The sequence below is a fragment of the Carcharodon carcharias genome, chromosome 6 (assembly GCF_017639515.1).
Source record: "Carcharodon carcharias isolate sCarCar2 chromosome 6, sCarCar2.pri, whole genome shotgun sequence".
Classification (NCBI taxonomy): domain Eukaryota; kingdom Metazoa; phylum Chordata; class Chondrichthyes; order Lamniformes; family Lamnidae; genus Carcharodon; species Carcharodon carcharias.
This window is the reverse complement of record NC_054472.1, coordinates 169,397,039-169,411,943: the sequence shown is the minus strand read 5'-3', so window position 1 is coordinate 169,411,943 and position 14,905 is coordinate 169,397,039. Positions and strand designations below refer to the sequence as shown.

Genomic DNA, 14,905 nt, shown 5'->3' with positions numbered 1-14,905 from the left:
AGCTGTGCCAACTTAATGCCTGAGGAGCAATTTTTATTGATCCTTGTGTCTCTTGCTTCAGGCACACATTGACAACTAGATAAATATCTGCCCCATAAACTCCAAAGTGTAGAAGTTACTGTCTGCAATATTAATGTAGTGAGACTTGGCACTTTCATCATGTCTCTGCCCATTGTTTTAATGGGTGTTCCCAAGCGCATTTGACTGTTATAAGAATGAATTGATACCTTGGTTTTACTGGTGGCTGTTGAGGTTGCAAATGATACTGATTATTACAAGCTTGGGGGATAAATCATATAATGCACCATTATCATTAATTCATTCCCAAACTCTCAATAACACAATTCTGTATTACAGAGCAACGTGGAGGGAGAGAACTGTAACCAGTGTAAGTCAGGATTCTACAATCTGCAGGCAAGGAATCCTGAAGGCTGTACAGAATGCTTCTGCTTTGGACTCTCTGGTGTTTGTGAAAGCATTTCCTGGTCTGTTACACAGGTGAGCATTACACTGGTTCACGACATGCCCACATATGCTTTTATTTACATTTCCCAAATATTTCTCCCCGTGGAATTGAAACATGGAATGTTGTCATTTAATTGGAAGGAGATGAAGATGGGTATTTTAGGAGCCATTATTAGGCAGCACAGTGTGTGTACCAAGTGTCTGTAGAATAGTGCAAGTTACAGTTTAGCTCTGTGCTGCTTTTCAGAGTCTTAAACATCGTTGACACAGATTTATAAGCTGTCATTATGCTGGATGATATTAAATTAGCTCCGTGTTTATAGTTGTCAGTTGCTGTATTGCAAAATTGTTTTGCAAGCCTATACAGTCCATTAACTTGCTCTTTAAACTATGAAGCTTCACAGAAGAAAATTGCATGGATTTTATAACATTTTGGTGTCTATAAACTGCCTGGTAGCCTTCTGAATTGTTGCACTGGGATCTTGAGCTTCATACATGAACAAGAATTTTTAGAACCAGGTTTCGGACATGAGGCTTCAGCCAAGTCAATGCTTCATTGCAAGATGGAATTAGCTGCTGAACTGTCAGGAATCAGGAGGGAAGAGTTTTATTCTTTTAGCAGGGTAAGAATTGATGCAATTGTAAGTTTTGTTTCACTGCTTCAATAAATCTCATTGCACCATCTCCAATTCTGACCTGTTCCTTTTCAGGTCAGTGCAACTCCATACTTCCCTTGGTCCTTCCTTTGACCTTTCAACATTTTAATCATCCGATTTATAAATATTTAAAATTGGCCTTGTTACTTAACAGCTATAATTAGCTATAAGAAAGGATTGACAGGCTGAGTCACTTCTCTCTTGAAAAAAGAAGGCTGAGGGGTGACCTAACAGAGGTCTTTAAAATTATGAAAGGTTTTGTTAGAGTGGATACAGAGAGAATGTTCTCCCTTGTTTTCTCTAGCATAACTAGAGGCCAACAAATATAAGATAGTCACCAAAAAATCCAGCATGGAATTCAGAAGAAACCTCTTTACCCAGAGGTGAAAATGTGGAACTCAGTACCACATGGAATAGTATAGGTGCATTTAAGGGGAAATTAGACATGCATATGAGGGAGAAGGGAATAGATTGTTTTGATGGTAGGTTTAAATGAGATATGATTGGACAAGGCTCAAGTGGAGCATAAATACTGGCATGTACTGCTGAATGGCCTGTTTCTGTGCGGATATCCTGTGAAATCCAATGTAATTGATTTATCAGCCCTCCTCTTTTACTATTGGCATACATGGCGATGTACTACCTTATGGTCTTAGACACTCTTCAAATCGATTTCTCAATCTGACAGCTGATCAAAATCTAACTGTTGTTCGTGGATGTTGACTAAGAAATGAGACATCTGCCTGAAGGAGGCGTTATGTTGGCCCTTGCCCACCCGCACCCCCTTCCCAGTTTGTACTGGGGTCAGGCCCAAACCCAATTCAGAAACGGGACCTCATTGAAATAGTCCTGGTGAGATGCAGGCACCAGACAAACACATTATTGCAGCTCGCTGGCTGTTTAAGGGTGAGACCCAGTTGGCTCTTATGTAGAAGTGATTGATAAATGAGGTCCAGGGAACAAACGTGACTCTGAAGGCCCTTGAACATACTGGCCCTTGAACATACTGGCAGCGGGCCATACGATATGCTTGTGCCCAGGATTAATACTTCCTGCTGCTCCTGCGCCTGCAAAGTTAGAAACTCAAAATTTTCCTGGGCCTATCTTCTTTGAAGAGCCTACAGTGAACAGACTCATTGCTCCACCCTCATGTGTCCACGTTTTGCAATCGTGGTCCTACAATGGACATAAGGCCCCTAGTTTGCACGTTTAAGCAGATTTATGCCTGCCCCAGGCAGCCAATCTGCTCGTCCTTTTCTGAACCCGCCTGAAATTTACATCAATCAGATTTCGGGTGTAAAGAGCAATAACAACAACAACTTATATTTATATGGTGCCTTTAACATCATGAAAAGTCCCAAGGCACATCACAAGATCATTTTAAAACAAAGTATGACACTGGGCCACATCATGAGATATTAGATCGGATGACCAAAAGCTTGGTCAAAGAGGTCAGTTTTAAGGAGTCTTAAACAAGGAAAGAAGGGTAGAAAGGTTGTAGGGAGGGAATTTCAGTGCTTGGGTCCGAAGCAACTGAAGGCATGACCACCAATGGAGCGATTACAATTGGGATTGGATAAGAGACCAGAATTAGAGGAGAGCAGATATCATGGAGGATTATGGGGCTGCAGGAGGTTACAGAGATAGGGAGCGAGGGAGGCCATGGAAGAATTTGAAAACAAGGATGAGAATTTTAAAACCAGTACGTTGCTTGGCAATGTAGGTCAGCAAGCACAGGGGTGATAGGTAACGGGATTTGCTGGTAAGTTAAGCCAACATTGCTCTGGATGGACTCAAATTTACAGAGGGTAGAATGTGGGAGAGCAGCCAAGATGGCATTGGAATAGTTGAGTCTAGAGGTAACGCAGGCAAGGATGAGGGTTTCAACAGGGGATGAGCTGAAATAGATGCAAAGTCGAGCAATGTTATGGAGTTGGGAATGGCGATCTCAGTGGTGGTACAAGCATGAGGTCAGAAGCTCATCTCAGGGTCAAATCTGACTCCAAGGCTATGAAGAGTCTGGCTTAATCTCAGACTGTTGCCGGAGAGAGGGATGGAGTCAGTAGCTGGGGAATGGAGTTTGGAGCTGGGACAGAAAACAGCGGCTTCAGCCTTCCCAATATTTATTTTCGAGATGATGCATTGGGTGCCCCATCTCTGCTCACCAATTTTCAACAGCTAGCTGCCCTTTTTTCAGGTTCCAAACAGACAGCCTTGAGTCGAATTTCTCCTCCATTGTGTATTTAAATGCAAGCAACTTTACTTTGACATATGATCTAAATTTGTCATGCCTTCGGGAAGATTGCCTTTGTAAATCGAGCACTTTTCTAAGCATTGAAGTTAATGAGTAAAAGTTTCATGTCAGACTAATCAGGAGTCCCATTTAAATCAAATCTCTCAGGAAACAGAGGTCGGGGACCTCCCCTATTTTAATTTATTGCCTTAATGAGTGGGTAAGTCCCCTGCCTGCACATTTTAAAAAAATAAATGTATTTAATTTCAAATTTGAAAATATGTCGAAAAGAGAGATATGTGACTCAAGCATGTTCCAATTTTGGACCTTTGTTGCTTTAAACACATGAAAATAATTATTCATTCCACTCTGCAACCAATCTGAATGCAGAACTTTGTACAGTATTTAAGTACTCTTCTGTCAATAAGAATGCCGTAATTGCAATACAGTATTGATTAAAAGTTAATTTGTACATATTTTCATCAGCATTTTGACCCATTGATGAATGGCATTTATTATATTTAACTTACCTTTTAACTAATAATGCAAGACAAATGTTGCACAATTGTCATTTTTATTTTGAAGGTCATGGATGATAATAGGTGGCAGGTGACTGATCGTCAGGGTGTTAGGAGGGTGCAACCCTATCATGATCTGCTTGATGGCCCCAACCAAATGCGTATTAACAACACTGAAGCCAGAAAGTCCATGCCTGCTTTGTATTATTGGACAGCACCAGAATCATATTTGGGTAATAAGGTAAATCGATTTATTTTCCAAAAAAACTCCTAGGGCAGACGTTTTCATCCCATGAGTGGGCGCACTCCCGACCCGAACAGGAGTGAAATAGCACACGAAGACATCGGCCAAGCATCCCGATGTCTCCACTTAATCGCGCACTCTCGCAATCTTTCGGTCGGCGGGCGTGCTGCCGCCTCTCACGGTAACTAAGAGGCCTTTAAGTAATTAATTAAGTTGCATTTTTCACTGCCCGCTCAACTGTTCTGTTGGCGGGCGGGCAAATCGGCCAGACGGCCTTTGCTTTTTTAACGAAAACCTCATCCAGAGGTGGAATGAGGTTTCCAACGGTTACCAAAAAAAAAATTCTAACACCCTTTTTTTTTACAGGTCCCTCTTCATGTGTTTTTCATTTTAAAACCCTTCGGCTCCCTGAGGCAGCTCAGCTCGCCCGCACATGCGCACACTTCAGCACTCGCGCTCCTCCTGCCCCCAAACCGGCAGCGCTGAGGGTCCTCGAACGCTTTTCACGCTGGCTGGCTGTTAATTGGCCAAGCATCGCGGAATCGCGGTTGGAGCCCCTGAACGCAGGCAGCGGTTGGTCTCACAGCCATTCCCGTGCCCACCTGCCCGACGAGGGGAAAACCCTCCCCCTAATTTTGAAATTGAAATAAAAGAAGCGTTTTGAGATTGCTGCCATGATAAGCTGATGTGAAAATTGCCGATAAAGTTTCATTTATAAATAGTGAGATGCAACTTTGTCCGGATGAATAGTTCAAGAATGGTCATCAACACGTGTATTAAGTTTGGTAGGAAACATCTGAATATGTTCACCAATGGAGTTGGCTTGTGTATATTTACTTACCAAACAGCTAACACCGTTCAGCAATCAAAGAATACTTGCGCAGGGTGGGCGGTGTTTTATGCTGTTCTCTATGGCAGGCTTGGAGGTGGAGGAGGGATTTAATCAGGCCAGCTTCCCATCTCCTTCCCAATTAAGTCCGTGGCCAGAAGGCCTGTGGACAGCCTTCCTGTCCTGCCACCAAGTGAGATCTTTAAGGGCCTCTCCCCTCCGCTGCTGGTATTAATCCAGTAGCAGGCAGCCCTGTCGCCACACAACGAGCACAACTTACAAACCCATACGAGATTGCTTGTGGTCATCTGGCAGGAGAGGGGGGAGCGGTTGGCAGCCGGGGGGGGGTTCCTCATTCAAAGGCACTCAGTGTCTGATTGTGGGACCTGGCATCAGGAAGGGGGGCTCGCTGAGAGCCACTGGCTGCCGCCCCCCCCCCCCCCCCCCCCCCCCCCCCACCGAGTCACCCCTTTCTCACGACCTCCCCCACCATCACTTACCTTTGGCCTGGGTTGCTTTGCTTTCCTGGGCTTTTGGTGAGTATCATCCCAGCAGCAGCCACCGCCTTCCTGGTGACAGCTCTCAGCCTCCCCCGCGGTCCTGATCCCATGGAAGGCCTGCCGATGACCTGTCAACTGCCTCATAGGCAAGTAATACCAATGGGCCTTTCTGGAGGAGACTGCTGAGACCCCTTTTGCCTCCATATAATTCCCCCTCTGTGTCTCATCTTACCATTTTATACAACAGCAGAAAAAATGTTGTTTGGTTGACAAGTCAACTCCGATTGGCCGAGGTGTTGCCATGGAGAAATCAGCCGGGAACGATAGGCTCCCCAAGGTCCCAGGCAATTCAGAGAAACAAAAAGGTTTGTACATGTCCCTTTTGTTTGCAGAGGAGTGACATACATGCATACGCAGGGACCTGTTCTCTGCAAACAAAAGGGATTTGTTCAAACCTTAGGCTTTTTTTGAATTGCCGGGGAGGCTACAGTTCCCTGTTGCTTTTCCATGGCAATGCCTCGGCCAATCAGAGTCGACTTACCAACCAATCAGCACAGTTTTCTCCTGTAGCATAACTTGATGTGATTGTTTAAAATTTGGCATTCTTGTGTTTGTCCTGATAAGTGCAAGACAAGAAGCTTCGGCAACATGTCTCTCCTTTCAGCAATCTTCACTTGATGTTGTGAAAGGTGCTATATAAATACAAGCCCTTCTTTCTTTTCCATTGCAGTTGACTGCCTATGGAGGCTACTTGAAGTTCACTGTGTTATATGATTTTCCAATGGAAAACACTGATAACGAGCTGTCCTCTAATATTGATGTCATTATCGAGGTAAGGATGCTGGAAATAATTACAAGTTAAATGAAAATATTGCACAGTGAAACAACTCCCAAACTATGAGGCTAGAGATCTGTGCACATTGTACACATTCTCACTGGGTGCACTTGAGGTGACTTACATTTAAGGGGTGATTATACACTCAAAAGAGTGGAGAACCAGGCTTGAATGAGTATTGTTGGGGGAGGTGGTGGCATAGTGGTATTAGCACTGAACTAGGATTCCAGAAACCCAGGGTAATGCTCTTGGGCCCTGGGTTTGAATCCCACCATGGCAGGTGGTGAAATTTAAATCCAATAAAAATCTGGATGACAATTGTTGTAAAAACCCATCTGGTTCACTGCTGTCTGTTGTTCTTACCTGGTCTGGGCCTACATGTGACTCCAGACAGCAATGTGGTTGATTTTTAAATGCCCTCTAAACAAGGGCAATTAGGGATGGTCAATAAATGCTGGCCTAGCCAGTGACACCTATATCCCATGAACGAATAAAAATAATGTGTTGGAGATAGGGACATAACCCCAGATCTCTGAACCACACTCTCACGAACCTGACTACATTCCCACTTCCCCAGAAGCATGAGATCGTGCAATTACCATTATGCCTATATGGGGGCACCAGTATGTTTCAGCTGTAGATCATGTAAAACATCATTACATCAGGAAGTAAAGTAATCACAGTTTGAAGTGTGACTTTTATTGTCACAGTAATTCATATACAGAATTATGTTATTAAGCAAAAGTGAACCCTTGGGATTCATATAGCTAATCATTTACAATAAAAGCTGCCTTAATCCTGGTAAACTCTCATGTGGTGATTCTCATTAACACCCCTTTTGTTGATGCCGGAAGGCTTTAATGTCCTTTCGTAAACATTATTAAGCGTCAAATACTCAGAGCATACTGATCGCTGGCCAGTGCACAAAGACTGCCTAAACACCAGAATTAGCAAAGTAGCATAAACATTGGTGTTTTGCAAGACAGTAATCTAATCTGTGGGATTAATTGTTGTAAATTGATTAAATTCCCTCTTGCGATTTATTGAACTCAAGCCCTTGATTAGATTACATAGAGCATGCTGGCTAAATAGGAGTAATTACAAAGCAGAGTCTCATCAAGGGGTTCAAATGATGACATTAACTATGAAAGCAATCTGGTTTGTCACCTAAATTACAAAATTCGATTATTTTAATTATAGTTGCTCACATATGCTCATTTTTTTAGGATGTATATTTTGCTTCTCAGTCTGAAAGTTATGGGTTCACATCCCCACATGAAGAATTCAGTACATAATCTAGGCTGGCACTCCATTACAATACCCAGGAGATTCTGTATTGTCAGATACATTGTCCTTCGGCTAAGATGTTAAACCAATGCTCTGTTTTGTTATTCTGGTTGTTCAAATGACTGTGAAAGATAGCAAAGCTCTTCCACCTGCTGTATTTTCATGCGCTTTCAATTTGACCTGCCTGTTCAGTGGTGAGGATGGTTGAAAACTAATTCTCCTTTTGAGGAGATGTTCCTGTGGTTTCCTTTGCATTTCTCCCCTCTCCTGTTTGATAACAAACAAAGTTTACATTGAAATAAGTCAGTCATTTCCCCTAAATTCAGGGGTTGGCATGAACAAGAGAGAATCTAACCATTGCCCCTTGACATTCAATGAGATTACCATAGCTGAATCCCCACTATCAACATCCCGTGGATTACCATTTACCATAAACTGAATTGAATGAGCCACATAAATACTGTGGCTACAAGAACAGGTCAGAGGCTAGAAACACTGACTGACTCACCTCCTGACACTCCAAAGCCTAAAACAAAAACAGAATTACCTGGAAAAACTCAGCAGGTTTGGCAGCATTGGCGGAGAAGAAAAGAGTTGACGTTTCGAGTCCTCATGACCCTTCGACAGAACTCCAAAGCCTGTCCACCATCTACAAGGCATAGTCAGGAGTGTGATGGAATACTCTCCGCTTGCCTGGATATGTGCAGCTCCAACAACACTCGAAGCTTGACGCTATTCAGGACAAATCAGCCTTCTTGACTGGCACTTTCGTGCCAAACAGCATAAGTAACAAGTCTTAGATAGAGCTAAGCAATTCCACAACCAGTGGATCAGATCTAAGCTCTGCAAACCTGCCAGATCAAGCTGTGAATAGTGGTGGACAATTAAACAATGAACTGGAGGAGGAGGCTCCACAAATATCTCCATCAACAATGATGGGGGAACCCAGCACATCAGTGCAAAAGATGAGGCTGAAGCACTTGCTACAATTTTCAGCCAGAAATGCCGAATGGATGATTCACCTCGGCTCCTCCAGAGGTCCCCAGCATCACTGGTGCTAGTCTTCAGCCAATTCGAGTCACTCCATGTGATATCAAAAAATGGCTGAAGACACTGAATATTGCAAAGGCTGTGGGCTCTGACAATATTCAGGGAATAGTACTGAAGACTTGTGCTCCAGAACTTGCTGCACCTCTAGCCAAGCTGTTCCAGTGCAGCTACAACACTGACATCTACTCAGCAATGTGGAAAATTGCCCAGGTATGTCCTGTACACAAAAAGCAGGACAAATCCAAAGCAGCCAATTACTTTCCCATCAGTCGACTCTCGATCATCAGTAAAGTGATGGAAGGGGTCATCAACAGTGCTATCAAGTGGCACTTGCTTAGCAATAACCTGCTCACTGGCGCTCAGTTTGGGTTCTGCCAGGGCCACTCATTTCCTGACCTCATTACAGCCTTGGTTCAAACATAGACAAAAGAGCTGAACTCTTGAGGCGAGATAAGAGTGACTGCCCTTGACATCAATGCAGCGTTTGGCTGAGTGAGGCATCAAGGAGCCCTAGCAAAACTGAAGTCACTGTGAATCAGGGGAAAACTCTCCATTGGTTGGAGTCATGCCTAGCACAAGGGAAGACGGTTGTGGTTGTTGGAGGCCAGTCATCTCAGCCCCAGGACATCACTGCAGGTGTTCCTCAGAGTAGTGTCCTAGGCCCAACTACCTTCAGCTGACTTCATCACTGATCATCCCTCCATAATAAGGTCAGAAATGGGGATGTTTGCTGTGATTGCACAATGTTCAGCACCATTTGCGATTCCTCAGACACTGAAACAGTCTATGTCCAAATGCAGCAAGACCTGGACAATATTCAAGCTTGGGCTGACAAGTGGCAAGTAACATTCATGCCACACAAGTGCCAGGCAATGATCATATCCAACAAGAGACAATCTAACCATGTCCCCTTGACAATCAATGGCATTACCATCGCTGAATCCCCCACTATCAACATCCTGGGGGTTACCATTGATCAGAAACTGAACTAGACTAGCCATATAAATACTGTGGCTACAAGACCAGGCCAGAGGCTAGGAATCGTGTGGCAAGTGACTCACTTCTTGAATCCCCAAAGCCTGTCTACACTCAGGAGTGTGATGGAGTACTCTCCACTTGACTGGATGAGTGCAGCTTCAACAACATTCAAGAAGCTTGACACCACCCAGGACAAAGCAGCCCACTTGATTGGCACCCCATCCACAAACATTCACTCCCTCTACCACTGACGCACTGTGGCAGCAGTGCTTACCATCTATAAGATGCACTGCAGGAACTCACCAAGTACCTTCCGAACCCACGACCACTACCATCTAGAAGGACAAGAGCAGCAGACACATGGGAACACCACCTCCTGGAAGTTCCCCTCCAAGCCTCTTGCCATCCTGACTTGGAAATATATTGCCTTTCCTTCACTGAACTCCCTCCCTAACAACACTGTGGATGTACCTACACCACAGGGACTGCAACAGTTCAAGAAGGCAGCTCACCACCACCTTCTCAAGGGGCAATTAACGATGGGCAATAAATGCTTGCCTAGCAAGCAATGCCCACATCCTATGAATGAATTTTTAAAAATTGAAGAATGTGTGATTTTATCCAAATTGGCATCGATTGAGGAGGGAGAAGGATAAAGAGTAGCATTTAACATGACATAATTTGGCCAACTTTTGCATTGCCTCGTGGGGTACATTTTGCTTCCTTTGCTAATGTCAAAGTAGCATTTATATTTACCCTGATTTACTGGCTTCAGTTCGCAAGGGGAGAAAAATATTCCTCCTGTGCCAACATCATGTTGAAACTCAACATCATCATTGTATTGGAAGTGATGTCTCCAACGCAGATTTGATTGGCAGGCTGTTTTGCTTACCAAAGACACTACCTTGTAAAAAATGTTTGCGGTCTTTCATTCGGTTACGCTAACTCTCACTTCCAGGTCATTCTTTGTTCATGTTTCATTACAAGACTTGCTTCCAACATCTAGCCTTACACTGCATTGCAGTATTAAGGAGATGTTGCATTGTCAGGGCTGCCATCATTCAGGAGAGGTATTAAACTGTGTGCTCCAGTGGTTCATATCAATATCAAAAAATCCCATGAAACTATTTCTTCTGATCTCTGGACCACAATTGCTTCTTCACCAACAATACTGAGAATAAATTAACTAGTCATTCATTTCCACGCTGCTCATAGGGTCTTGCTGCATGCAAGATAGCTTTCACATTTCTCCGCATTACAAGAGTCTGCTGAAATGTTCCTGTTTGAAGCTTTATGTTATTGTATAATGACGCATGTAATCACTGGATTGTTCTGACTGGACCACAATATTTTCCCAGTGCTGCGCAGAAAATAATCCCACTCGCTTTGTAAGCTGACTGTGTACGTTTTAATCACTTAGGGCAATGGTCGAACACTGGGTACAGGGTCAGAAGGCCTCCTGCTCCAACCATATGAAGAACAATTGGTTGCAGTTCGATTCCTACCCGAGAACTTCGTGGACATTAATACAAATAATGCAATAGACCGAGATCGACTAATGACAGTTCTCGTAAATGTAACACGCCTGCAGATCAGGGCCACGTACAACGTTGCCAGAAAGGCTGTGTACAGGTAAGTGTACACATTCGACAAGTGTAAAGGGCTACACAAAAGAAGTGGGGTGAGAATTGTTACAAGTTCAGGGTCTTGCCTTCAATATTCTCCTGGAGACAGTAGTGCACCTCACGCCAATAAGTGGTTTAATGCGGCCTGAGATATACTGTAGAAGTGTACCCATATTGCAAACATCTAGCTGTTACATAGCATAACCAAAGGCTGCAACAAGAAGACGAAAATGATTGGTGGAATGTGGGTGTTACTAGCCTGGCCAGCATTTATTGCCCATCCCCAATTGCCCTTGTTTAAAGGGTACTTAAGAGTCAGTCATACTGTTGTGGGTCTGGAGTCACATGTAGGCCAGACCAGGTAAGGACAGCAGATTTCCTTCCCTAATGGACATTAGTGAACCAGATGGGTTTTTATAACAATCGACAATGGCTTCATGGTCATCATTAGACTTTTAATCCCAGTTTTTTTACTGGATTCAAACTCTACCACTAGAGGTGGGATTTGAGCTACTATGCCACCACCTCTCCCATCCCTTACAGTCTGAAACAGGAGAATTTATAGCAGAGAGTTCTATGTTTCCAACCCTTGGGAGCTGAACTGGATGATCATGTCTTTCACATTTCATTGTAAAGGTAGAAACAGTACCTGGTGAGATAAGGATAGATGTGAATTTTTAAGCTGCTCTGCTTCACAGCAAGTGTTTGTGGAGAGCAACACTCATGATTGGAAAGAATACAAAAATAATGGACACACTGCTTGTCCCTATAGCTGTGGGCCGTTGTAATTGGTATAAACTTAGAAACACAGGGCAGCGTTTTCCCCCTGTGGAGGAGGGGGTGGGGGGGCATGCGGGCAGGTTCCCGATTGGCCACCAATTTACGTGGGCAGGCCAATTAAGGCCCGCCCAGCATGACATCCGCCCGAAGGGCTGTGCACACCCTGTGCGGGCGGGAAGGGACTCCCTGAGCTGGGAGTGTGCTCTCTCGCGCATGCGAGGTTGGACGGGCAGGTCCATTTAATTACTTTTATAATGGCCTTAATAGGCCATTGACAGGTCAGCAGGCATGCAGCCAGGTTGGCTGCGCGCCCAGCAAACTGAAATTCTTAAGTGACAGGGGGGTGACGTTGAGATGCACACCCGATGTCACCCCGCGTTGTTTTACGCGTCGGCAAGCGGGTCCCGCCCCTGCTTGCCGATGGAAATTGCTACCCTGTGTTTCAATGAGATCCCCTCTCAATCTTCTAAACTCCAGTGACTGCTTCAAAATAGCTTCAAAATAGTTTCTAAGCCGCCTCCTGCATGTTCCTTTATATAAGTAGAGAAGTTTTACTACATCTGTACAGAGTCCTAGTCAGGGCACATCTGGAGTACTGTAAAACAAAAACAGAATTACCTGGAAAAACTCAGCAGGTCTGGCAGCATCGGCGGAGAAGAAAAGAGTTGACGTTTCGAGTCCTCATGACCCTTCGACAGAACTTGCGTTCGAGTCCAAGAAAGAGTTGAAATATAAGCTGGTTTAAGGTGTGTGTGTGGGGGGCGGAGAGATAGAGAGACAAAGAGGTGGAGGGGGGGGGTGGGGGTGTGTGGTTGTAGGGACAAACAAGCAGTGATAGAAGCAGATCATCCCTACAACCACACACCCCCACCCCCCCCTCCACCTCTTTGTCTCTCTATCTCTCCGCCCCCCACACACACACCTTAAACCATCTTATATTTCAACTCTTTCTTGGACTCGGACGCAAGTTCTGTCGAAGGGTCATGAGGACTCGAAACGTCAACTCTTTTCTTCTCCGCCGATGCTGCCAGACCTGCTGAGTTTTTCCAGGTAATTCTGTTTTTGTTTTGGATTTCCAGCATCCGCAGTTTTTTTGTTCTTATCTCTGGAGTACTGTGTCTGGTTTTGGTCTCCCAATTTGGAAAAAGATATAATTGCATTAGAAGCAGTTCAGAGAAGGTTCACGTGACTCATTCCTAGGATGTGGGGCTTATCTTATGAAGAAAGGTTGAACAGGTTAGGCCTAGGCCCGTTGGAGTTTTGAAGAATGAGAAGTGACCTTATTGAAACATAAGGTTCTGAGGTGATTCGATAGAGTAGATAGCATGAGGATGTTTCCACTTGTGGGAGAGACTAGAATCAGGGAACACAGTTTGAGAATAAGAAGTCTATTGTTTAAGACAGAAGTGAGGAGAATTTTTTTTCCCCTATGTTCCTTCTGATCATGCTCTTGCGGCTTCAGGTTTAACAAGGTCACTACCTTCATCAGAAAAAAAAAGCCTTTCCAATACTAAGTGTAAGTGGTGAGACAAACAAATCGTTTGTTTATTATTTAGTCTGTGGGGAAGCAACATCAAAGCTTATCTCATTAATATTAACTGCCTGTTGTCACCACGTCACTCTCAACTTTCCCGCATACAATTTGCTTTGAAAACCTCAACATTTAAAAAAAAATCTTTTTCCTCTTTCTGTGTAATAATGGTCAAAACTTCTAAAATATATTTTTAAGATTTGTCTGGTATCTAACAAATTGTTATCACACCAAGGAACAGTGAGTTGCTGAGCAATTTGGTGGAAAATTGCCAAATTGTCATTGTGAAAGCATCAAGTTGTATTTGAAAGCTTTCTCCAGTGTTTTGCAGTGGTTGTAGTATTTTAACTGGCAACTCAGGCCATGAGATCAAATCCTACCACAGTACATTGTGAAAATCAGTTCAAAAAATCGGGTAGCTTGAGGGATTACACTAGAAAAAATGTTTATGGGAGTTGCCATTTTATTATAAAAACAGAATTTAGAGATGTCACTCCTTCTCAAGGCATAATCCCATGCTATAACTCTTATTGGCTGCTGAAATGGCCCAGATGAGATTCAGTTAAAGGAACAATCATTTCTCCAGTGCATGATCCATTACCAGCTTCTCAGGCTAAAGGGAGGAAATGCCTTCACTTTATTCAATCAGTACAATACAACCTGCTGTATATCAGCAACAAATCTGCTTCTCTCATGTTCCTTCTTGGCTGTAAATTAAAACCTGATGATCTTAATCCTGAACTTTTTAAAAAAATTTTTTAAAGAAAATCATGCTTTGCTTTCTGATAATACTAAGTTGTGCAAGATCAAGAATGGACATCAGGCTGCTTGTTAGTAAAAAGGACAGCTGATCATTTATGAAATACTACTTATCCACCTTCTCAGTTTATCCTGACCCTCTCTCTCACTTCTCCCTCTCAGTTTGCACTGGCACTTCCCTCCCACTGTAAAGTAAAATCCCCAACTTCTCTCCCCTCTTTTGTTTTCTTCATGGTCATCCCCACTTTCTTTTCTTTCACTGCTGTCCACTCCCCCTTGCCACCCAACCCATTTCTTTCTCCCCATACATTATGGCCCTTCCCCCTTTCCATGCACCCTGGTTTCCATCCTCACCATGCATTCTGGACAATCCAGCCACAACCTCCACACTCATTCTGGAGTGTGGCTACTTTTTGTCCATATCAGTACACAGCATTCAGCAACAGAGTGCCACAAGATCCAGCGCTGATGTCCAAAACACTGATACCAATGCTCGCCAGGTTGACCATTTTCTTCATCTTGGTATCTACCCTTTCAGATGACCATAAAATGTTAGCGTGTGGGCCAACTTCACTCTGGGATAGGCCAGAATGGGGCCATGTGTCACAGTGCAAC

At 43.8% G+C, this 14,905-nt stretch overlaps 1 protein-coding gene across 1 annotated transcript in view; it reads left to right on the top strand.

Annotated features, from left to right (window-relative positions):
- Positions 1-14,905, top strand: part of lama1 (laminin, alpha 1) — a 302,752-nt gene that overhangs the window by 81,583 nt on the left and 206,264 nt on the right. The window contains exons 11-14 of the mRNA XM_041189309.1: positions 358-498; positions 3,940-4,113; positions 6,176-6,277; positions 11,016-11,227. Coding sequence (XP_041045243.1) covers positions 358-498; positions 3,940-4,113; positions 6,176-6,277; positions 11,016-11,227 — 629 coding nt within the window. The remainder of the gene's footprint in view (positions 1-357; positions 499-3,939; positions 4,114-6,175; positions 6,278-11,015; positions 11,228-14,905) is intronic.